This window comes from Xiphias gladius, chromosome 17 (assembly GCF_016859285.1).
Source record: "Xiphias gladius isolate SHS-SW01 ecotype Sanya breed wild chromosome 17, ASM1685928v1, whole genome shotgun sequence".
Classification (NCBI taxonomy): domain Eukaryota; kingdom Metazoa; phylum Chordata; class Actinopteri; order Istiophoriformes; family Xiphiidae; genus Xiphias; species Xiphias gladius.
Window position 1 is genome coordinate 10,025,312 of NC_053416.1, and position 24,698 is coordinate 10,050,009.

General features: G+C 40.2%; 1 protein-coding gene across 1 annotated transcript; it reads right to left on the bottom strand.

Moving 5' to 3' along the window:
- Positions 1 to 1,271: 1,271 nt before the first annotated feature.
- slc7a3a (solute carrier family 7 member 3a) lies at positions 1,272 to 18,723 on the bottom strand. Its single transcript, XM_040150903.1, has 12 exons — positions 18,620 to 18,723; positions 8,706 to 9,339; positions 8,348 to 8,509; positions 7,684 to 7,867; positions 7,473 to 7,588; positions 6,544 to 6,766; positions 6,303 to 6,442; positions 5,776 to 5,878; positions 5,154 to 5,383; positions 4,841 to 5,007; positions 4,453 to 4,561; positions 1,272 to 4,349 (listed from the first exon to the last, which is right to left on the bottom strand). The coding sequence occupies exons 2-12, from the start codon at positions 9,070 to 9,072 to the stop codon at positions 4,195 to 4,197; spliced, it is 1,956 nt and encodes a 651-aa protein (XP_040006837.1). The 5' UTR covers positions 9,073 to 9,339; positions 18,620 to 18,723; the 3' UTR covers positions 1,272 to 4,194.
- Positions 18,724 to 24,698: the final 5,975 nt, after the last annotated feature.

Here is a 24,698-nt window from a genome sequence, read left to right on the forward strand (position 1 = left end):
CCGGTCAGGTGACTCTTCATCATCAGTTCTCAGTGAAACTTATCACACATGGCCAAATTTAGTTCACAGGCGCCACTCCTCAGCTGTCATTTATCTAACTCATGGGCTTTCCGTACGTGGGCACCGCAAAAGGCCTCTCATGCATAGACTGTGTGGGCGTTTTTGTCCGAGGCTGGGGGGGGGCAGGGACGGCATCTAGCTGTGAGGACATCACGGCAGATGCAGTGGAGAGTTTCACCTTTTCTATTTTCATTGTTAAATTGTTCCTGATTTACATGTATTTGTTGGATTGAGACATTTGGTTTTTACTGTACTATTGTTTTTCTACTTTATGTCTTACATTACTCCTACATGCAAGGTTCTTACTGTGAACAGGGGCAGGGATGGTGACCACTGACAGTGAGAAACCTGTGAACAGACTGTTGAAAGTGGACGCTGCATGACATCAGTCTATACAGTTGGCTGTAACAAATAATTGAGTTTATTATTCAGCTATTGTATCTAACTCTCAATGAGAAAAGCCACAAAGAAGCACAATTTTAATTTCTTCTGTCATGCTGACACAGCTCTTTTGACATTTGACAGCCTTGACTTAAATAATGATAAAAGGGACATGTCATTTTGGTAAATGTGGTATAAATGGTGTAAGCTATTTAGTCTTGATGGATAGTCTAAATGTTTTGAGTAAGTGGAGGCCTTTTACTGCCTTATGAAGTGCTGCGCTGCTCAGTATTAAATAATGTTGATTGCTCTTAATCTGAGATAAATACAATAGGTAAGTGGACTTAAGCGATTGAGATAAAACTGACAAATCGTTTTATGTTTATAGGCATTATAATTATGGCCTTTTCCTACCAAAAAACAAGTTGAAATCTAAAACCACTAATATTAAAAACATAAATAGAGATGGGATGCGGATGAACGCTGAATAGGAAAGAATGTAAGGATTGAATTAGTTTATAGGCCTGTGGATGCAGGATCAGGATTGATGTTCGAAGTTGCAAAGTTAGTCAAACAGCCCGAGGGCAGAGTCATGTTGCATCTTACACAGATGACATTGTTCCACATAATGCAGTGAGTCACCGGTGACTCATTGTCAAATCGGTAAAGGTGGCTTCAACAATAGCCTCTGGTATTCAGCTCATATTGAAAAGAAATGGCTCCCATCCTTCTTTCAAAAGAAACTGAAGAGGTGGGTAAAACACAAGAGGCCAATCTGCCATAAGCATGAATTGTGTTTTATTTTTAAAAAAAAAAAAAAAAAACCCATTGAAAATACAGCTCATTTTATACATGACAGCCATATGTACAGGATATAAAACAAAGACAAAAATAGATCACTGCTGTTAATGAGACAGCGTGGAAAGGGGAGATGATCGTAAAGATTTTCGAAAGGCACAAGGGCTGTCTTTGAATAGCTCTTGTGTGACATGAGTCACAGCCATAGAACATTTTAACGGTAAATTAACCCTTCCCGGGGTCCTTCAATGACAGCATTCAAGAAAACGTAAGAGTTTTACGCTTAAATCTGCAGCAGGAATCTCGAGTCTCACATTATGGGTTTGTTCCATGCCTGCGAGAGTAGCCGATGAAGTAGCTTGAATAGTCTGAGACACAGTCCGACTCCTTTGTTTTACCAGCCCCGGTGCCTTCCTCAGGCAGAAAGATGGTCGTTTAGGCACCAGATTATAGATTCACATCAGAAACAATGGCTGAATCCTAATCTTCCCTTACCCCAATTCTCCACAAACTTTTTGGGAGATATGTCAAGTTCTGACATGTCTAAAGGGGGAGCAAACAATAAAGATGTTTAGGGACTTTTTTTTTTTTTAAATCTGCGGAAATGCTTCAATTTTGCCTCCACCGCGACCATTTCAACTGAAAAGGGGACAAGGATTTGTATAATTTGGATTTCAGCAGCATCGAGTGTCGAATGAAATGCCTTCAAAAGACCACCTCTTACCAAATTATACTTAAGGGACATATTTTAAAGAAAGTAAGTTTGTATAATTTACAGCATTATACAAATAAAGATATAATTTTAAACAAATACTGTACACTCTACAGTATAGCACTTTACTAGAACAACAACAGCGCCAACAAAAAAAAAGAAAAAAAAAAAAAGCTATTAATAAGTTAACATATTGACTCAAGAGGATTGGGGTAAAAACATTTAAAATTACACAATTTAGAGACCAACTTTAAGTGGTCATTATTTGTTTTGGAAAACTCAGTTTCTGAAAACACGTTCATTTGGTCAGGAAGGAAAGAAAATATTCAGTTAACTCATTTGGTGAACCAAGACATTTGCAACAAATGTTTTGGAAGCAACAAGAGACCAAAAAAAAAAAAAAAAAAAATTTTTTAAACCTGTACATTTAATGATGAAAATACATTAACATCTAAAAAGCATATTGAGACTGACATGAAAAGGCAAAAACAAAAACAAGAACGCTATCCCAAACAGACAACACTATAAACATTTAAATATTAACAGTACTATCAGAAAAGTAAATACAGTAGTAAAAATAAAACAGATGGGATCTCAGACAAAGCTGCCAAGACCAAGTTTCAATTGAAACTAAACAAGAACCATTGTGAAAAAAAACAAACAAAACAAAAACAAAAAAACAAAAACAAACCATTTAGTCTTTTCACAAGGAAGTAAAAATAAAACAAACGGTGAATATATTTTAGTGGTGATTAAAGACAGACCCTTGTTCAGAAACGGACCCCGAGCTCCCAGACACTCAAGTGGATCTTGCAGGGATGGACAGATGTCAATTAGAAACTATTCACTGTGTATTTACCAAATTTTAAAAAAAAACACCCTGTTCCTTGTCACATCAGAAGATAACTTGAGGCGATTAATGAACTTTCTAAATGCAAATCTGTCCTGAGATCTGCAGAAATATCTGGGTACAGCTATATTAAAAGAAGTTGAAACAGACCAATACAAATCAAATTTCATACAAATCTTCCAATGTCCAACAATGTTGTTTTGGAATAACAGACAGATGTGGTTAAACTACAGTAAATACCAGAAAGGATAGTAGAGAGGAGATTTTCCTTCGCTGTTTTCACATAAATTTCTGGATTTCAAGGTCCTTAAAAAGGCTCAAAAAGTAGTCCGTTGCCCTTTTGACTGTTAAAAGCCTCATCAAAATCCTTGAAACAAAGCCCACGATACCATTTCAACTGGGCCTACGTTTGAGACAAAAAACACAACATGGATAATTAAATATCGTTTCATACCATTTAAAAATTATACTGTAACATATATTTTATGGCTTGTCTCTGGGAGCAGGGGGCACAAGGGCGATAGTGTGTGTAAAACTCATCAAATCTGTAAAGCATGTACTTAAGCCTCAGAAAACTGAACAGCGCAGCGCAGACTACATAAACATCGACCATGTGCTACTGACCTAACTGCACTGAGGCCCCGACTGACACCGTTAACCACACAGCTTCAGTGCTACCTGGTTTACACACAAACAAATAGGCTGGTGCAATAATCAAGGACCAATGAACTAGACATGTCAACTCTACTGAAAGCTGGTCATGAGAAGCAACTGATTTTCATCTCTGCCACTTTGTGGTGGTATGAAAATCACGGTTTTTAAAAACAGCTTGAAGTCTATCTCACTGAGCCAAGTGTCTTGGTGATCATAAACTCGCTGGTTTAAGTCATAATTTTTAGATATATAGACAGTAGTACTCCCTAGTGGCCAGGTGGCTCCTTGCGCAGCCACGGCACGATAAACAACAAAGAGGAAGCAAAGAATAAAAATTGCTAAAGTGTAACATTTGTCAAGTTAACAGCTTCAGCGAACGAAAAACAGGATTTCATGGGGGAGTACCACAGTACTCTGTTAGTTCGGTCCATTCAAAGCATATGTTATAGGCAGGTAAATATCTCCAGAGGGCTAAGGCTAAGTACAAACAGACAGACAGACAGATTGAAACAGACACATGGGCCAGAAAAGTGGGTCTGTCACAGTGTCTAGCCATCAAGTTAATCAGCCTCCAAGTCAGAGGTAAGATGTGTGTGGCGTTTCTCTTGCCTCTCCTCCCTTTAAACCCAGGGCTGTGTTCCAGGCTGACTACACTGCAGCATTTGGCTGCCAGTTCAACCAGACTGCCAAAATGAGTGTAGAGGCTCTGCAACATTTCCCAGGTCTACATCAGTCTGTATCAGGGGCTGCTGCCTGCTTCCACGTCACTGTCATCGGGAGCGCCTTTGTAAATTGGGCTCTTGGTCTGCAGCGCGGGCTCATATTTGCGGGGGGACGACCTGTTGGCAGCTTCAGTGCTGTTCTTAATGCCATAAAAGAAGTAGATGGCGAAACCTGGAGGGGAAGGGAGAGGCAACAGGAAGTTAGGAAACAGTAACATTAGCACTAATATGTAACACTAGAAATGAAAACAGAAGTGGTGATGTTCAAAACGTACCAATTATCATCCAAACGGTGAAGCGGCACCATGTACCCTGGTCCAGCTGCATCATGAGGTAGATGTTGACGAAAACACTGAAGAGGGGCAACCAGGGAAGAAGAGGGACCTGGAGGGGACAGAGACAAAGTCAGCCTAACCATATTTCAAAACGGACCTGGTTCTGCTCTGGGTAGCAGAGAGAGAGAAAAGCAGGTGTGCCAAAATGCCATCGCAAATCAGTGGATCTCTTCGCCTCTCAGCTGTCAAGACAGTCTCAGAGTTGCCGATGTAACAGTGTAGTTTTCCCAAAACAAAGTACTTGAGGGACAAAGACAAAACAGAACTGTCCTCTCTTTCTCTCTCTCTCTCTAACTCAAAGGGTGCCTTCTCAGGGTTTGGTAGTTACCTTGAAGGTGAGAGCCTCTTTGCTCTCAGGCTGCCTGAAGATGATGACGACGCAGACGCCACAGAGCAGAGTCAAAATGACACAGGGCACCACGACGCCTGCATGACCGGTCAGCAGCTCTGGCAGGTAGTTGGCCAGGACAACGCACAGTATGGTGATAAGAACAGCTGCACAGAGGGGCGGAGAAAAAGTCAGTTACACTGGTTGCAGTGAGATGCAAATTACTATACATATAAAAAAAAAAAAAGACTTTCATCAGCTTATAGGAGTTAACCAGAAGCTCTGGCTTTAACCTCCTCCATGATGTACTTACAAATAATAGCAGTGGTAGCGTAGACAATGTTCCCAGAGGTCTGTGTTGGGGTCTTTCCGCTTGGGCAGAAGAGCAGCTTGGCAGTGAAGGCCTCTCGGAGCGGCCTATCCTCCATCTCCGCGCCATATTCGTCGCCGCTGTCCCCCCCACTCACAGCCACCTTCTCGCCTTCCACCAGCTCCACCAGCTTCTCCGTCTGGCTGGATGAGGACAGGCTGCCTGGCTGGTACCTGTGGAGACAGGGAAGTGTGTCAGTGAGTTACCAAAAAAAAAAAATGTAAAGAATAAAGGAGGATTATTTACAGTGGCTTAACTGGATGAGAAAAAAAAAACCCTATAGCTAGAAACATTGGCTACATACAAATAAGAGCTTTCATAAAATGTATTAACATTCTTGTGCAAAACAGTTTAGTCCAATGCTAATGAGAATGAACCATTTGAGAGCCAGTGCGTGAAGCTTCTGTGACCCTTTTATTTTAACTGTACGCAGATTATGATATAACTATGCTTTTAAGCTAGTACTTGGCAACGGCGTTGGTACAGCAGCTGCTAGGGAGTAATTAACATGATTACAACTTCAGAAGGCTCTGAGAATGTACCAGCGGAGACTGAAGGTGCTTACCTGAGGATGAGGACGCAGATGGCCACTAAAGAGTACGCTAACAGAGTTCCAATAGACATGAGGTCAACCAGAGCTGCCAGGTCGAACAGGAAGGCCATGAGGGCTATAGGGAGAAGTAAAATGAGATTTCTTAGAAAATGTATACTTGTAACCCATCTCTAAGTCAGAAAGACTTAATTGTTTAGACTGCCCACAATGCAAGCAGGGACCCCCAAAAAAATAAAATAAAATGCAGTATATCCTTTTTTGCAGACTTTTCTGTACGGTAAAGCTTTATTGATCCCGAACAGACAGGCCATTAGACAGGCTTCTAGACAGAGCTGAGGCAGGAGACAGCTGTGACCCTGGCAAACTACAAACAACCACTCTCAACAGACTTGACAGCATGGGGTAGACACAGCAAAAAACAGCCCGTAGGTCTGAAGCAATAAGCAAACATGACAAGAAAGAGACTCCGATAAGGATAAACACACCCACACAGAGAAGAAAAATCAAGTAAAATACACCAGTAGGAATAGCGAGCTTACCTGCAACAATGCCAGAAGCGATGGTGGCCAGGAGAGGGGTCTTTGTGCGAGCGTTCATCCTGGACAGAACACGGAACAGCAGCCCGTCCTCTGCCATGGCGTAGATGACTCGCGGCATGGGAAACATAGAGCCTAGGAGACTGAGAGAAGATCAACAGTTAGCAAAAGATATGAATTGTTAGTGTTAAAAGAGATTTACAGTGTCATGTAAAAGGAACACGAAAACAATATCCTTCCTTACCTGGTGGACAGAGCACAGAGAGAGCCCACAGCCACGATGTACCTGGCGGGAGCCCAGCCGACGTAGCTGAAGGCCTCGGGCAGAGGGCTCTGGGTGTTCAGCTCGTAGTATGGCATCATCAGGGTCAGGGCGGCAGACACACCAAAGTAGGCGAAAAAACAGATCAGCAGCGAGGCCACGATGCCAATAGGTATGGACCGCATGGGGTTCTTTGCTTCCTCGCCTGAGGACAAAACAAAAAGACGATTGTTGATATTAAGGGTCCAAATGAGAAAGGGGAATAGACAGCCAACCATGTTTGCAACAGGTGACATTTTATGCATCACATACATGCGTTGCCGACTGCAGAGCACGTGAAAAAGACTTGAGGGTCTTGAAAGATGGTGACATCTCTCTCCTCTCTCATTTCACTCAAAGTTAAATAACATGGCATTTCAATATGGACAACAGGTACTGCGTTGGCCCAGCACTAATATAATGTGCCAATATCTCAGATGTACGTACGTAACACTGAATGGAAAAAAAAAAAAAAAAAAAGTTTACCCTTGTGTTTACTATCCAAACATTTGCTCCCATGTGAACATGAGGGTACGCAGTCAACAACAGCAAATTCTCATGTCAAAATTGCAAATAATGCAAAAAAGAAAAGGCTTTGCAGAAGCATTCTCACGATGCAACAGGTGTGAAACAAGAGAACCATTAACAGACAGTTAATAAACAAACCACAAAACACACCCAGGATCCTGATTTTCTACATTGTGTTTGATTTATTATTGTCTAAAAAGGGCCATGATCTTGTGTAACAAAGAATGGGAAGCAACTTGAAACACTTATGTAAGACTTTTAATGTCTGTTAACTGTTTCTATAGCCACTTTTGTGAACCCTTTCTCTACAATGTTTTTCCATGGGAATACTAAAAATTACTCACTTGTTGTGGCGATACAGTCAAAGCCCACAAACGCATAGAAGCAGGTGGCGGCACCAGACAGGACTCCAGTGAGGCCAAAGGGAGCAAAACCGCCCACGCCAAATTCCTCCTCAACCCTGGGTGGCAGAAGAATAGACATGCTGTTTGTTTAACAGCCAAGAACAATAATCAAACACAGAAGAAACAGTAAAACTCGGGTTTAAATACTGACTGAAACGGCTTGCTGCTGTTGGTGCGGTTTCTGTAGCCAATGTAGTCTGTCTCCGTCAGGTTCCAGTTGGCTGCGTCCCCCTTCACAAAGCCAGAGATGATAACGAAGCCCAGAACAACCAGGTTGATGCCTGTGAAGATCTTATTCACCAGCGCCGACTCGCTCACGCCAAAGGCCAGAAGTCCTGAGGGCAGAAAGTACAGGAAGAAAGGAGAGAGTGGGAAGGGAGGGTGATGTAACAGAGAAAAAGAGAATTCATATTTCAGCACCAATAACAACATGTCCTGCTATTTGGGTGGATGTTTTCGTACTTCATCACTTCCAACTTACAAATCAGTCAGCAACCGCAATCCACCAATTAAAAAAACACTGCTACTGGCATGCCACACTAGCTGCAATATTAGTGTGACAACTGTTCGGGCTGTTATGCAATGCTTTTAAATGCAGTGCTAACAATGGCTACCTTTGCATGGACGACAACAGTTAAACTGATGTCCCAGTTTAACTTGATTACTGAATAAGAAATGCAATTTTAGAATTTTCTCTCTCCACTTCGCATTAATCATGTTCTCGCGTATTTATCCTGTAACCCCCAGAGAAGATCCTGACCCCAGGTTGGGAACCGCTGAGAGTAATGGCTCAGGAAGAAAAAGGGCTAACTCACCAGTGAGCAGGAGGACCAGGATGAGGGCGAACAGGTCGGGGTACCCTGCCAGCACCCCCCCGGGCACCTTCATTGCCATGGAGGCTTGAAAGAAGTCGGAGATCTTTCTTTCTACCAGGTTGTCAAAGGTTGAGCTCCACGCCCTGGCCACACTGGCCGTACCTTTAAGAGAGGACAGAAGCAGATGAACAAACAATGCTGTGACCAGAAGTGAATCCTCCTTTCCATTGTTCTCTTTAATCTTACTGGGGATTTTAGCAGTTAAAACTGCATTAAACTGATCAGTGTTGTTGCTACATTAAAAATCAAACAACATAAAATCACTGCAACAACTTCACTCAAACTTTAGGAAGCTCACCTATTACGTAGGAGAGGATGAGGTTCCACCCTGTGATGAAGGCCCAGATTTCTCCAACTGTCACATAGCTGTAAAGGTATGCAGAACCTGTCTTGGGGACGCGGGCACCAAATTCAGCGTAGCACAGGCCGGCCAACATGGAGGACAGAGCAGCGATGAGGAAGCACAGGACAATTGCAGGTCCTGCCTTCTCTCGGGCGACCTCGCCAGCGAGGACATAGACACCGGCACCAAGCGTGGAGCCCACTCCCAAGGCAATTAGGTCCAGGGTGGACAGGCAGCGAGCAAATCGGGTCTCTTCACCAGAGCAGTCTAATGCCCGGCGACGCAGCAGGATTTTGCCAAAGCTGGACAGCTTGCTGGCCATATTCGCTGCGACTGTGCGTGGGGGCTGAAGCAACCTGTGTGTTTCAAATCCTTTTTGTGTAGGTGGGTGTGAGTGACACAGCTTAAACACAACACTTGTGGACTGAGAGTGGACTGAGAGTAGAGGTACTTTGAGCAGATGGGGTATTTAAACCGAGTACTTGTTTATAATTGGTCCTTTTGGTGTGTCCACTTAGGTTTACTCAAGGAGACAGAACAGCAAGTGGCAGGACTGTGGTCACAGTATTTTGTAGCAGCAGATTAGAACCTGTGTAGAAACACAAAAAGAAAACAGGGGCTCAAAACAGGGAACTATTCAGTGATTGCCAAAGCTTATATTTCTCAGAGCTGTGTTTGGCACTGTGCAGTGGGATTATTCCATCCTTTCTTTCCAACAGTGAACATTTTCCAGGAAAGGTGTTCAAACAACAGAAACTGTGGCAGGGTTTTAAAACAAACAAACAAACAGAAAAAAAAAAAAAACCCAAACAATTACATGCTCACAGAAATGGTCAACTCTAGGACTTGTCCTCTGCGGCTTGGGCTGTACAAATAAACTTGACAACTTTGTACCATAAGAAGTTGAGTTTGTCACAGCGGGTTTTAGATACATTTCAAGTGAACACATGTAGCACCAGAGATGTCGGAAACTTCAGTGGAATATTCTTCCCCTCTTTAGTAAAAAGGAGAGAAACAATCAGTTGGCAGGTTTGGAGAGACAATTTTAAAAAAAAAGAAAAAAAGAAAAAGAAAAAAAAGTGATTCACTACATGAGAACCTGTATAAATACCAGTTACGCAACTTCCAGGAATTCATACCTCAACCTTTTACAGCTTAGTAACATCATGAGACGCAGTGGGGCACAGAGAGACCTCATGAAGACAAAAGAAAACCTAACGCTATCCTACTAGGCTTGACTCTAATCTTAATTTCACCTTGACAAATAAACCTGCCATGGTACACACCCCTATAAAAACAAAAGAACACCTAGCCTAATTCCTCACCATTCCCTTACTACTTGTTATGTTTTTTCAGCAGATAGCGGCTGACAGAGAGAAGCCTGGGAAAGCTAGAGGATGTGAAGAGACAATATGGTTGAATTCTGCAAACTAATATCAACAAGGGAGAGGAGGACAGCGTGAACCAGCAGCTCGATAAGGTGAGCCAGCTGCACTGGGAGGAGGTTGATACATAGATAAAATACTTTATCCAAAAAAAATGAACCTTACCCCATTTAAAAAATAAAAACTACACAAAAAGTGCCAAATAACCAGCTATGTATCCATGAAGTGGAATTAAAAATACCTTAAATTAATTTATATCACAATGTTTCATGTTACAATGCTGTATGAAAAGGTGCATTTCGTCTATTCCAAGAACATTAAGCTGGTGTGATAACATTTACTGTTGCTTAATTGAAATACAGTACATAGTTACATGGATTATTGATCCATTCATTATCAATGATACAAAAGGGCAGGTTTAGAGAATAACACACAGACAAAACCATCCTCAAGGACAACGGCAACGTGTTTTACGTCAGTAGCAAGGAGCTTGACAAGTTCAGGAAAGGAAGAATGATTATGATTACATCAGTTTCTCCAAAACACGTGCACAACAACACACAAGAACAGTTCATAATAGGCCAAGGACACTCAGCAAAGCAAAACTGACCTGACAGATACAATGTTTTTGTATTTGTCTTTGGAGGCGGTTAGATTCCGGGGTAGATCAACACGGACAGGCCTGACAAAACTCACTACATTACACACACACTCATGTTACTTCCCTTAAAGTTGCATTCAATTAATGGGCAAGGCCACATGTTAATGAACTTCTTGGTATGGGCTGGCCATGCAGGAAATTTGTACAAGCTAACACATCACAAGCACGCCCCATAGAAAAATGTTGGGCATAAAATGAGGGCCAGCCAGGGCAACACCAAAATTATTTTAAGCAATGGGCACTGCAATATTAAACTACATTACTCAGGGCCATTTAATGCTGCTAAATTTGGATTTTGGAGGTAATATGGACATTTTGATCTGCAAACGTTGTTACATAAGATTTCTTTTTTCTTTTAACTCCAAACTGTGGGGAGTGCTGAGAGAAATCCTGGTGCTTAAACAGGTTTGGCCAGTGGTTTTTACTCCACCTTGATTAAATAGTAAACCAGGTCCTCCCTTTTGCAGCTGCTCCTGCTGAGATTATTGCATGAAAATACAGTAGATTATATACACTTCCTTACTGTGCCACCTAGTTTTATAAAATGATGCCATTCCACAGTAAATCATTTCTCCTGCTGAAAGCAGGAGCCAAGACTCATCACGCTGTTTGTCATGGATATGCTTTTGTGAAGGGAGGATTCAAATTCATTTAGTGACATTTTCAACCAAAGTTGACTTGGTAACTTTTGGACTTTCAGTTGTCCGTGCAGAGCTACTGTGCAACGCTGAGACTAAAGCTTTGCACAGTAAGTGTGTGTTTGAACGATTGCGTGTGAATGTCAGTAAAGAGCAAACATTTGCCTTGGCTAAAATGGCTCAGTGCGTCATGCATTAGCTTAGATGTTTGCACGGTTTTTTTTGTTGTTGTGAATTTGATTATTTATTGTTTGAACTGAAATGAAAAAGGGATGATAATCAATGCCCATGTGCGAGCAATGCCAGATTAAATGTTGCAATTCATTATTGGAGGTAACACACCTGTTGCCACATGTAACTGCAGGCAAAGCCATGCTTTGTAGTGTCAAGGCCAAGGCAACCAAATCTTCTCTGCGAATGCTACACTAGTTTTATGACTACCACCACCACCACTACTACTACACTACTACTTTCATGACTAACCATGAACAATTTGGCTAAATGGACCATGACAATGTTTAACTTACAAGTGTTAATCATAATATTACTCCACTGTCCTGCAAGGGGGGGATATAAACCGTGATTGTTAAGAAGCTGATACCTGTATCAGGTTCTTAGCAATCAAAAGATTTAACTTAGTTCTCGAAGATTAAACACATACTAGTGGTTATTGTAACAATTTGGAGCAATTTATAGAGAAAAAAAAAACCAAACTATTGTTATGCCTCACAACATTATGAGGAAAAAAAAAAAAAAACTCTACATAGCAGTACCCTGAATTTATGTGGACATGAAGTTGTGTTCCTCTTGAAATTCAGTGGTGAGGGTCAGCTTTGCAATTTTTCCCAACACAAGGCTTGAAGTCAGGCTTTGGAGGGCAGAGAGGCATGGCACTGCGTCTGGAAGCTATTAATGCAATGACACCCAACTCCTTGCTGTGAGTGCTGAGAAGGCAGACGGACATTTCAGGCCTATTGGTCACTTCACCAATAAGGCAGCAAAGAGAAGAAGTGAAACGCTAACCCAGCGACACAGATCAGGCCAACTGTGTGGCACAGTGTGGATGTGTGAGTGTGGCTGTCCACCAGGATCAGGAGGTCGGGCAAAACGCCCTTTCACGCTCATTAAATGTGTGAAACTAAAGATGAGGGGGCAAAGAGTGTCATCTGCAAGAGTATGCTTTTTTTTCCCCACAAAGTCTATTTTTTGTTGTGCAGTCTTTCTGTAACCTTGAGTCTAGTTAAAACCCAAGTTAAACCACTGCTTCAGGCAAAATATGAGAATGTCTCTTCCAAATCAGGAACTTAATGAAGCATAACACAGCATTAAGATGTTATCACCAGTTTTTTGCTTTCTGTCGTGATTTTCACACATTGGAGAGGAGTAACAAGAATTACATTTCATCCCTGCTTAGGAGGTGACACCAATTCAAGTTTCAGCACAGTGCCGGGAAAACCAAGACTATTAAAACAATAAGGATGATAAAAGACCAAAACATGCGCATAAGTTTGATATGCACATGAGGAAGTGGTCAGACACTGCTTTTGGTCAATAACCAGCTTGTATCTGTGAAGCTTCCCTGTTTGTAAAATAGAATGTAAATGCAAAGAAGCACCTGGCACCACACCCTCAAAAAAGGTTCACAAGTTCCGTTTATACAAAACTTCAGGTCACAGAGTATGTTAGACAACTTAAAAAAAACAAACAAAGAAAAAAAAAAAAGTCTCTCAGCTGTAAATTATGTTATGGTCCAATATTTGCCTGTTCTTTTTCATAGCACACAGGATACAAGCTCTCACAATGTTTCAGTACAACAACAATATTCTATTAATACCATAAAAGGGACATAACCTATTTATCAAAGCATTTTTAGTCTTACTATTTCAAAAGAGAATATCCTGCCTAGTACAGTTAAGTGTTGAGAGAAAAAGACAAACACTGTCAAACAATGAAATAAAAACACAGAGAGCACCTGACAACTGCAATAATAAACATTCAGCCTTCTGAAGACTGATGGGAAACTGGTACTTGGTGGAAATGCTCCCACTCCCCACTTGGTGTGACATTCCAGTAGCATTTTCCTCTTGCACACCAGGAACTGAGATCTGAGAGTGTCAATGTTGTGTCAACAAACATTTATTACTAAACTACTGTGCCCAGCTGGCTGTGATCTCCTCAGGGGTCCGCCCAACACCACACATTCATTCACTAAGTAGGACAAAAGTATCACTGAAACTATGCAAACTGTAAAGCTGTAATACACCAAGAGGACTTAATGCTGGGACAAGTTAATTCTTAACTGAAGATGCGGAACATTCATTTGTTGGGAAATGTCTTTGGGATTTTTCCCCATTCAAAATAAGATTCTCTTTCATGTCTACTGTCTAAGTTGTGGCACAGTTCCCACCTCAAGGTTGCAAAAAATGCAGACCTGATTGCTGTATGACTTCACTTAAGGGTGGTCTCATTAAAGTGATGCTAAAGCAACCTTAACGTCAGTAGATGTCTCCATCACGTCAACTACTCACTAATCTTCTCCTCGTGGTTTTCACGAGGGTGCTCTTTTTGTACAGAGGTGCGGCTCACAAACGTGTTGTCTGCAAACTCCACCACGTAGCTGCCCATAAAACACCCACATGAAAAGACTAGCGTTCTACCTGCTGCCGTTTTCTGTTCCCGTTATTAAAATGAATACATGACTGTCGGTGGGAAGAAAGTAGTGATTGTGAACAAGTGAGAAAAGTTGATTTCTTTTTTGCCGTCTCTTACTTTACTTCCTTCACCAACAACACAACAAGAGTATATTCAAATTGTTTTAAACATGGGACTAACTAAAGGGCTTTATCTTGGAGGACTATGACCAACAACGTGGGTCAACAGTGCTCCGGTCACAACAGGCTTCAGGGATAATGGTCCTGTTGCTTGACTTAGCGTGGCTGCAACTGCTGCCACGAACTCTAAGAGGATTATCTGGAGAAGTAACAAACCTCCTAACCTCATTATAAACTTGTTGCATCCCCTTGTTCTGTACATATAAACAACACATGGCTTTGTTTTGACTGCCACTGTTGTCAACAACAACAATGCAGCTCTCATCTTCTATGAGCAGACCAGCAGCATCAGTGACACTGTCAAATATCTAATTATCCGTCGCTAAATGGACACTTACGTTTAGCTCCACAAATCTGCTCCCAAGTTAAGACAAGAACATGAATCTGAATTATCCCAAATTTCTACAATTTACAGTCCCGATATTAGTCTAAAACACATTAAAGTGAATTACAAAAACTTTTGTAACTGTTACTTTGTTACTTTTTATTCTAGGCAGATTAAACTTTAGTTTCAAGAGTAAAAACTGAAACTCTTCCTTTAAAATGGTTGATGACGACTGACCACAACTCACCTGGCTGTGCAACGCCTCAAATATTTTCCCCATGTATAGATATATTCAAATATTTACCTCTACAGAGTGTTTACGTGCATGTACCTAAATCAATATGTAAATACAAATATGCAAAATTTGCCCCTAACCAAAAGGATTTTTGTATCTATTGTTTGTTCTTGTCAAAAAGGTGCGTGGAAATACTGTTTGAAGTTTAGATTCATTGAAAGTCTGTATCTGCCTGTCCCTAATATTAACAATATTACTATTGATAAGACAACAGTATTGTCATTTGAGGGGGCCAGCAGCTGAACAAAGTGAACAACATGTTCAGGATCCTGTCCGGGGCTAAACAGCTAATGAAAGGTGTAAATGTGACCTGCATAATCCTGGAGGCAACACCGTACCATGGCTGGCTGTACAGAGTCAGTGAACCATTCTTCAGGCATCACAAACACAGTGGTTTTCCAGGTGTTTGAAGTTATAGGGAGTATGTTTTATGAGTCAGAAATATACTGTCTGTTTGTATGTTTAAGGTACACTGTAGTTTCACATAAAGGCGGTGTGCGTTTTTGTTGATGTATGTGTGTTGAACTTGGGTGCACAGTACGTGTGGACAGACCGACCACTGAGACCGAACCGAACGACCCTTTAAGTCACCTGGCCGGATGCCACCGCTCCTGCCAAGAAACTGCTCTCGCTGTGAAATGGAATGTGACAAAGTAAGAATCTGTTCACTTTCCCATGACCAATGCCAAAACTACTGAAACACTAACAGGCGCAAGAACAGAAGTATACATTATATGACAGGGATACCCAACCAGCTGGACATGTGCAGCAAGACAACGCTAATAAGTATCAAAATAATAAGTCAGAAAATACGAGGCCATGTACGCAGAAAAACTTGACAACAGTTCTCCTTGTAATTTTTCTCCTTGAGGTATTTAATTATGCTCTGACTAACTAGAAACCAGATTACCAGGCGCTTCTGCCAGAAATCTATTCACAATGGAAGCAAAATAAATCTCAACATTAAGTAAATATTATATGTTGGTGTGACACGATCGTGTCAATCTTGGCTTGACCACGGCCAATGCCAAAATGTCCCAAGACCATATCTGATGTAGAATGGTGATTTTAGGGGTGCGTTGCACAGCCTTTCCTGCTCTGACAGACACGCAGAAAATTTCTGGTTAACTTCACTTTTCAACCACGTCACTCGGAATAACCTGTTAGCCGCGACTAACCAGAAATGGTCAGCCATCCCTCTCAGTAATACCATGAGGTGGGAACGTTCAAGAGGACGTTACAATCGCAGTATAACAGACCAACCCCCTACATATAAAATATAATGTTATGGCAGAATCACCTGGCTGGTGATGGCCAATGTAATAATGTACCCAAAACATATCAATTACAAATAGCCCACATTAGTTGTGTTACAAAACAGACACTATTCCTAGTTAATTGTATATCTGGTGAAATAGTCACAAGAATTGGATATGCTCATGAGGGTATGACAGCTGCAGGACGACAGGCCTCACATCTACAATTAAGCTTTTACTCTTTTTACTGTTGACAGATTATTAAATTCACCTAGCTCAAATTAATGCAGTATAACACAACCAGCCCTATCTACACCTTTTGGTATAACTAGGGCTGCAACTAACGATGATTTACAATATCGATTAATCTGTCAATTATTTTCTGAAGTAACTGTTTGGCTATAAAATGTTAGAAAATAGAAAAAAAGGGTAATTATTATATTCAACAGCCCTTGATACTGTCTTCGTATATCTTGTTTTGTCCAGTCGACAGTCCACAGCATAAAAGATATTCAGTCTATTATCATGTATGACAAAGAAAAGGATCAAATCTTTACATTTGAGAAGCGTGAGCCAGGAAACGTTTGCCATTTTTTCTTAAATTAGACTAAAATGATTATTAATATCATCAAAATAGTTTCAGACTATCGACTAAATCAATTAATCGACTAGTTATCGCAGCTCCAGGTATAAAGCTACAGAATTCAACGGCATTAAAATGACCATAAAGTTGAATCAACACCTCTCGAAAAACTGTTATTATAACCGTCAACCATTGAGACAGAATTTATTGCAGGGTTTTTATATAAGACTGCACAATTATAATTTTTTTGTACCTGCGAATTTGGCAACCTAGTATATGTACTGCATTCCCCCCCAAGAGTACATCAATAACAATAATCCGATGTAATTGAATGTCCGAGGCGCTGCTCTTGTCCAACTTGTCAACAATAAAAACGTTAATAATTTATAGCTGCGGCGGTTACAGGCTGCGATAGACAGAGACAAAACTTGGCAAATCTAGCCTCTCATTTACGGTTTTGTCCTTTTTTTTTTCGGCCTGAGCTGTAATTATTGCAGTCAAGATTTAGGAAAGTAACTAACGTGGCATCTGGCTACCTGGTTAGTCCGACAACCTCTCTACTTCATCCGGCAGGTTTGAGTCACATTATACACCCCGTATCTCCACCTTTTCATTTTCCTTTTTTTTTTTTTTTTTTTTTTTAAAATTCGCTACCACAATAATATTATTGAATGTTCAATTTTGGAGTGGCTTCCAAGCGTCTGATGCAACTGAAGCATGGGTAACACCCTGAACGCGCAGCATGCTAGTGAACATTACCCGGAAGGATGAGTCACTTTGATGGGAGTCGTGGATGCTGGAAATTAAGGCTGGCGTTAAAGTTAAATTGATCGACTGTTAAAAAAAAATAATAATAATACATATATGTCCTTACTTACAAGCACGGCCAACCATACTGGGCTATGTTCAGCTGCCCATCTGTTAGGTCCGGGACTACAACACCAGCTACCTACGTGGCTCCGATCGGCTCTGGCGTGGTGCTAATGTTGCCTTCATATTTCTTAGGAAACACGAAATTCCCTACTATGCATGACATACTTCACGTAATCAACCGGTGTTCATCATTATTTCCCAGTACTTGTATTATGCATAGCGTTAGCAGCCGTAGATGACTGAATTTAAACGTAATGTTGCATTAGAATTTAGTGTTGTAGCTTTAGGGGGAAAAAAAAAACAAACAAAAAAAAAAAAAACCAAAACAAAACAAACAAAACACAAACACACATTCATATGAGTTAACCCAGTGCCGTAGGTTTTTCGGTCCTTGCAGTTGACGCTAAATAAATTTTGCAACATAGTGTGTTTTGATGAAGGATATTTCATTGGAAATTTTTAGAAATTCGGCTCTTTTCGGGGGTCTTTGAAAGCAGCATTCCCAAGCATTGGTAGCTCTCGCTGTGCTACCGGCTAGGACCAAAACAATGAATGAAAACCTGCGGTGATAACACAGAAAACGGTCGAGTCGTGTGTTTAAAAAAATATATATACAAGAGTTTAAACATTTTCCCACAATTGCCTCCTCTCATTAAGTTACCCGTTTCTACTGTTTCCCTTGTATGCGGTCGACTACATCAGCTTATTCCCCCGCTCAAACTACAACTCAAGCCGCCTTTACGAAACGTCAACTAAACCTAATAAACCGAAAACGTGAGTAAAACATTCTTATTTTATCCTTAAACATAAAGCACCAAATAAAGATTAGGAACGTTATGTTGTCTTTAAAAAAAAAAAAAAAAAAATTACGCCAATACAGCTGACAAGACATGAGGGGAGATTGCATCACTCCACTTCTACGACCAGGTGTGTGAACGTTAAGACCGGAAAGCTGTCGTTACAGCACGACTTAGATAAAGAAGCTGTTTTGCTGTATCGCTGAAACACAAAGGGGGGTTTACCTTTGCAGTCCTCTTGTTGATAATAGTCAAGGAACACGGATGAAAGGGACAAGAAAGCTGTCGTCCAAGTCGCCTGATGAAATGACCCGCTCGATGTGTGAGAGGTTTTATGAGCAGCGAGGGGCGGGATGTGTATAAACAAACTGACGCAAGCGGGGGGTGGAGCTTTCCCCTCATGAATGGAAGGATGAGGCGTCGGCGTCTTTTGGTTTCTGATAAGGCTCTAGTATTATAGGCCGTGATCAATATAAGAGAGAGAGAGCTTCGACGACGAATTAAAGGAGTTTCATAAAAAAAAAAGAGAAAAAAAGAGAAAAACAACCTTAAAATCTGAGAGAACGTGAAAGCGCATGCGAGAGGGAACGCGTGCTGTGTGTGCGCGTGCTTTTCCGTAGTAGACGTGCCCATAAATGGCAACAGCAAGCGTCAACCCCCCCCCCCCCCCCCCCTCCCACCCCACGAAAACTATGTGACAAGGCTTCTGCATTATATCCGCAGTTGCTTTGTCTTTGCAGATTCAAAGAACAGGAGGGTAAAACTAAACGATTTCTTTCAAGTGTACGTGCACGCCGGAGGGGTCAGTGTTGGTGTCCAAACCGTGTGATTTTCAACACGTTATCCTCGCGTCGCACACCGACTGACGCCTCATCGCGCAAAGTCCCATGCAAAATCTGGCCAGTGATGGAAGAAGCGCTCAGATCTTTTACTTAAGAAGTAAAAGTACTTACACCACGCCGCAAAAATACGTCCTTACAAGTGCAAGTCTTGTGTTGAAAATGTTACTTAAGTAAGTATGATCAGGAAAATGAACTTAAAGTGTTAGTATTATAAGTATTTTCTGCAGAAAAATTGTTCCTGTGACTATTGTACTTTTATAGAGGCTATTACCTCATAAGATTATTATTTTTTATACAACAATAATAATACATATTATTGTGCGTTAATGTGTAGAGCAGGATTTTAGTGTTTCATAATTATTTCATATAAGGCTGCAATAAATGATTATTTTCAGTATGGATTAATCTCCTGATCATTTTCTTGATTAATCAATCAGTTGTTTGGTTTGTAAAAATTCAGAAAAAACTGAAAAATGCCGTCACAATTACCCAAAAGCCCAAAGAGACATCTTCACAAAGGCTTGTTTTGTCTAACCCATAGTCCAGACCTCAGAATGAATACAAATACAATTACAAAATGGTGTACAAGCTCTTCATGTTTTGTTTTTACAATCTTCTCTACCAAAGTAACTTGTAACTATTGTAGTCAAATACTTCTCTCGGAAATGCAGTGGAGTAGAAGTATAAAGTAGCATAACATGGAAATACTCGAAGAAAGTACAAGTACCTCAAATTTGTACTTAAGTCAATGTACTTAGTTACATTCCGCTGCCAAAATGAGGCCCATGTATGATGAAATTCTGTGACAGCATGCATGTAAATGAGGAGGGGGCTCACAAATCCCATAACTGAGAAACAAAATATTGCCATCTAGTGCAACACCAACGCTATATGGCATCAGTTAATTGTAAATATACTAAATACAGCACCTCACAGTGTCGATAGAATGTCACTGCTGACTTGTACTGGAGTCTTGATACAATTATATGAGAGAATAAAAATCTGCCTTTTTTTTTTTTTGCACAAATATAACAAACAAAAATATTTGGAAATAAAATTTTTCATTTGGTTTTTAAAGAATTGCGACCAGTTATTTTTGTAAGAACATATACAAATTTTTTTTTAAAGCTCATTTTATTCATGTATCTGGGAATAATTAACAAAGGAAATTAACGACAGCCTAATATATTTATAATATATAATTACTTAATTAATTTATTAAGTCAAGAGAAGTTTGATTAACAGTTTTTTGTTCTTAAGTTTGTGAGTAGGTGTAAAAGTGAAGGATTTTTACTTTTATCTTTCACTGAAGTCCAAAATTTCAGATTTTGCAGTTTGATAAATACGGGCCCAGGAAATATCAGCAAATGGAGCTGTCTCAGGTTTGTCTGGCACTACAGCCTGTTCTTTCGGTGGCCCAAAGAGTTTTTAAAACTCCCTAAAACATACAGTTTTCCCCTTTTATTTCCCCTTACATTGCTTTAAAATTTTAAAAACATCTTATTCCTGTGTCTGACTATACATATCCACTATTTGTTTAGTTCAAACTCTTTATACTGAGCGAAATATTCAAACCCATGTCTTTTGTGGCTGCTCCATTCTATCAAGTGGATATATTCAAAATGTCTTGTGTATCATTTTATACATGTTTACCGTTATTCAGCCTGACATATTTTTGGAAATGGTGGGATGTCTACTAGAATTTAACATTTGAAACATTTATACTGGTGGAAAAAATGGGTTTGTCCGAGGTCCGAAAATGGTGTAAGACTGGTCGCGTCGATACTGGACTTGCTAACACTGCACAGGGAGTGTCTCCACTGCTTATTTCTAGGTATTACCCAACAGAGGTGAATAAGTATTATTATTAACTGGTTCAGCCTTGCAGTGATGATTGGAAACGTGCTGCACAACATTGAAATGGAATTTGGAAATGAGTAAAATCCATAAATAACCTTCATTTAGGAAATTCAACATTCTTTCTTGTCTGTGATGACAACACAGATAGACAACAGACCGGTAATGAACCTGCCTTGAGGTTCCTAAATGTTTTAACTAATATTGTGGTTTGGTGTTGCATATTCCCAAACAAAGGGCAGTTGCCCACTTTCCCTGGTTGGCAAATCCAGCCATGCAAAGGAGCACATTTGGACTGTAGTTGAGCGATTCATTTTACTTGTAGTACGTTCACACTGCTGACTACGTTTTGATAGAAAGTCACTGTAGTAAAGTATCTGTCTAACACGTTTGTGCTGACAAGACAGAACTAAGAAGAGAAAACTAAGGGCTGTACTGATTTTAGGAACTGAGTATTCTGTGTGTGAGCGTATGAGTGTGCAAGCCAAGTCATCCGTGGTCGCGTACACACCAAGACATTGAAATGCTTTCTTTACTGTTCAGTTGTTGATGGTTATTGTGAATTGTCTGTCTCCTTGTGTGCAATGTGTAAAGGTTTGGAGTACTGTTTTTTACTGGTTCGGCTCCTGGGAAAGACTGAATGTACTGTTTTTCATGCCTTGGACAATAACCCGACAGGTAACTTTAAATAAAATGGATTTATAAATTGTGTTTTCTCCCTCTCCACCCATCGCTCTCTGTCCGATGGTACTATAGTAGCCACTCGTCTCACCTTTTGTCCTTGCCCAGTCACACTGCTTTGGGTTGCTCTTTCAATTTACTTCCACTTTATCAAGCTAACCCAACTGGGTGTCTCTGCAAATACAACAAGCGTCATGGCTGCACACTGGGCTCCAGTGTTAGAACTGCTAACAAAACACCACCTAATCTCTGCCTTGGCCCACTGTGCCCATCCTGTCTGCCCACTTTCATTACTCAGGACAAGGCCAGCACATCAAAGCTCACTAGTTTTGCAGGTCACAGTCTTTACTGATGAGGAAGGTCAGGGTCGGTGTAGGTATCCCAGGGTTCCTGCACATTTTCTAATTTCATTATTCATTCTGTTCCTGTTCCACTGGATTTGAAGAAATATGGTTGTGCTCTATGTAATTGATTCGAACAGCAGCTGAGTATCAAAACATTACTGTCTTGTAGTTTACCAGAGGATTAGTCTTCACAGCCATTTTAAAACCATTTGTGAATGGTGTGCTGTAATTTAAGATGCATTATTACATTTATAGGCACAGAACAGCAGCATTTTCCCTACTTTGTTTCTAATTCCAAAACTGTTTAGGATTAAAAATATCATTGGTTGCTCTTCTTGGGGTTTCTTACTCTTTGTCTCCTTAATCTAGGAATCTACGAAAGGCTTTATATGTTTTTATACTGTGATTTTGTGGGTGTATAAATAAACAACCAAAGCTAAATATTTTACATTTTTGCTTAGAGGGAGCCATGTGTAAGTTTAGTGCACTGTATGAATCTACCGTTTCTAATTCCTTTTTTTAAATATATATCCACGTGGAAGCCACAATTGTGTCCAATTACAGTTATCTCTAATTTGGATCTCCTCCAGGTCAAGGTCTACATCACAAGATCACTATTCTGGGACAACTTTAATCCACCTGTGGCTAGAATTCCCCTTCCCCTGTTAATCCCCGCATTCCCTGAAGGTGAACGACAACAAGAAAAAGATTAGAGAAGTTTAAGATTCATGGTTAGTGAAACAAAAAGACCCAGTGTTGCCACTTGAGTGCCAAAACCAGTACTTATTATGATGCTTCCTTCCTGACTAATAAGCTGTATTTTATTATTTGCCGCATTAGGGCTGTGCTCTGGCTAAAACTTTTTGATTATAAGATGAAGAATTGACCGTGTAATGAACAAATTACAAACTACAAAACCGTAGTTTTGCTTATGGATGTATTTTTACCTGTTTCACAGAGGAAGTTCAGTACGTTGTTTAACACACTGCTGCAGAAAGGTGGAGCATGTTGGGTATCACCTAATGTATTGTTCTGTTAGTCAAAGCTGCTGAACAAAGTGCTAAAATATTTCAGTTTTCTTCAGAACTGTACAAAAATTATTAAGGGGGAAGAGGAGGTCAAAAAAGGCAAGGGCTATGGAATTTTTTCTTTTGGCTGAAGGCAGGAATTTGCAGTAAAGTCTTTTATTTTTTCTCATCCTGAATTTATACTTTATTTTAGCCTTCCTTTGCAAAATAGTGTGTCTGGAACTAAATTATTTTCATTAGCAATTTATCTGTTGGTTATTTTTTTGTCTAAAATGCCAAAAAGTACTTAAGTGTTTAATGAATTTATAAAGAGCATTCTTATCTGTTATTCTGTCAATAAATCAATTACTCATTTTGTCTATAAAATGCCATAAAGTAGTGAAAAAAGCTGATTATAGTATCTCAGACCCGGAGCTGACATCTTCAAATTGCTTGTTTTACTCGAGCAACAGTCCAAAACCCAAAGATATTTAGTTTACAATCATACATGTAAAAAAAAAAAAAAGCATTAAATACTGACATTTGAAAAGCTAGAAATAGAAAATGTTTAGTATTTTTGCTAAAAAAAAAAAAAGACTGTGTTGATGTGTCAGTTATTTAACTAATTGATCAACGAATAGTTTCAGCTCTAAATAGCTACATCAAAAAAAGTGTACTTTACCAGTGGTGGGAGAAGTACCCCAGTGTTAAATTACTCTGTTACATGTCCTGCATTCAAACGTTTACTTAAATAAAAGTACTTTGGCCTACTGCTATTACAAATCGTGATATTTTATAAGATGGTCATATGTTTTGTTAACAAATCTTAATCTTCAAAATGACTAGTAACTAAAGCCAGACAAATCCGATAAATGTTGTGGCCTAAAAAGTACAATATTTCCCTCTGAAATGCTGCGGAGTAGAATAATAAACTTGCACAAAATGGAAATGGTCAGCACTGTTGCAGGTGAGGTTGTCTGGTGACTCTACATTGCCCGTAGGTTTGAATGTGGGCATGACTGCTTGTCTCTATATGTCAGCCCTGTGATAGTGACCTGTCCAGAGTATACCCCGCCTCTTGCCCAATGTCAGCTGGGACTGGCTCCAGCCCCCGGTATGTGCATTGGTGGCACACATTCCAAGTTCCACCAAGGTAATGAGGTTTAGACACGGTGTACCATTTTAGCGTAGTTATATTATTTTTGAAATGTTGTGTTGAGGTGTTTTTTCTAAGACAAGTGGTGAGTTCAAAGAACATCAAAAACAATAATAATGCACGGAAGGGCCTGGGAAGCTTTTTAACAAAGTGAAACATAACTTTTACCTCCTCTCGCTACACCAGCATAAAGTCATACAGTCCCTTACTAACCAGGCCATGAGTAAAAACTATGGTTTGACGGTTTTAAACAAACAAAATGTAGTTTGTGTCTTTATGTACATGGTTTAATATTTGTTTCCAACTTCATGCTTTTACATTTCATAGTTAAATTAGGTCACCTGCCAATCTTCAGCTGTTCATCCAGCTCCCATGACTCTCTTTGATCCGCCTCACTGGCTCTCAGTGTGACGCACT

Bases quoted from the DNA above. Each gene is read 5' to 3' on its own strand.
- slc7a3a (XM_040150903.1), bottom strand. From the start codon at position 9,072: ATGGCCAGCAAGCTGTCCAGCTTTGGCAAAATCCTGCTGCGTCGCCGG. The intron at 6,443-6,543 runs GTAAGGAAGGAT...ATCTTCTCTCAG, and splicing joins CTCTGTGCTCTGTCCACCAG to TCTCCTAGGCTCTATGTTTC. The intron at 5,384-5,775 runs GTAAGCACCTTC...CTGTCTCCACAG, and splicing joins ATCTGCGTCCTCATCCTCAG to GTACCAGCCAGGCAGCCTGT.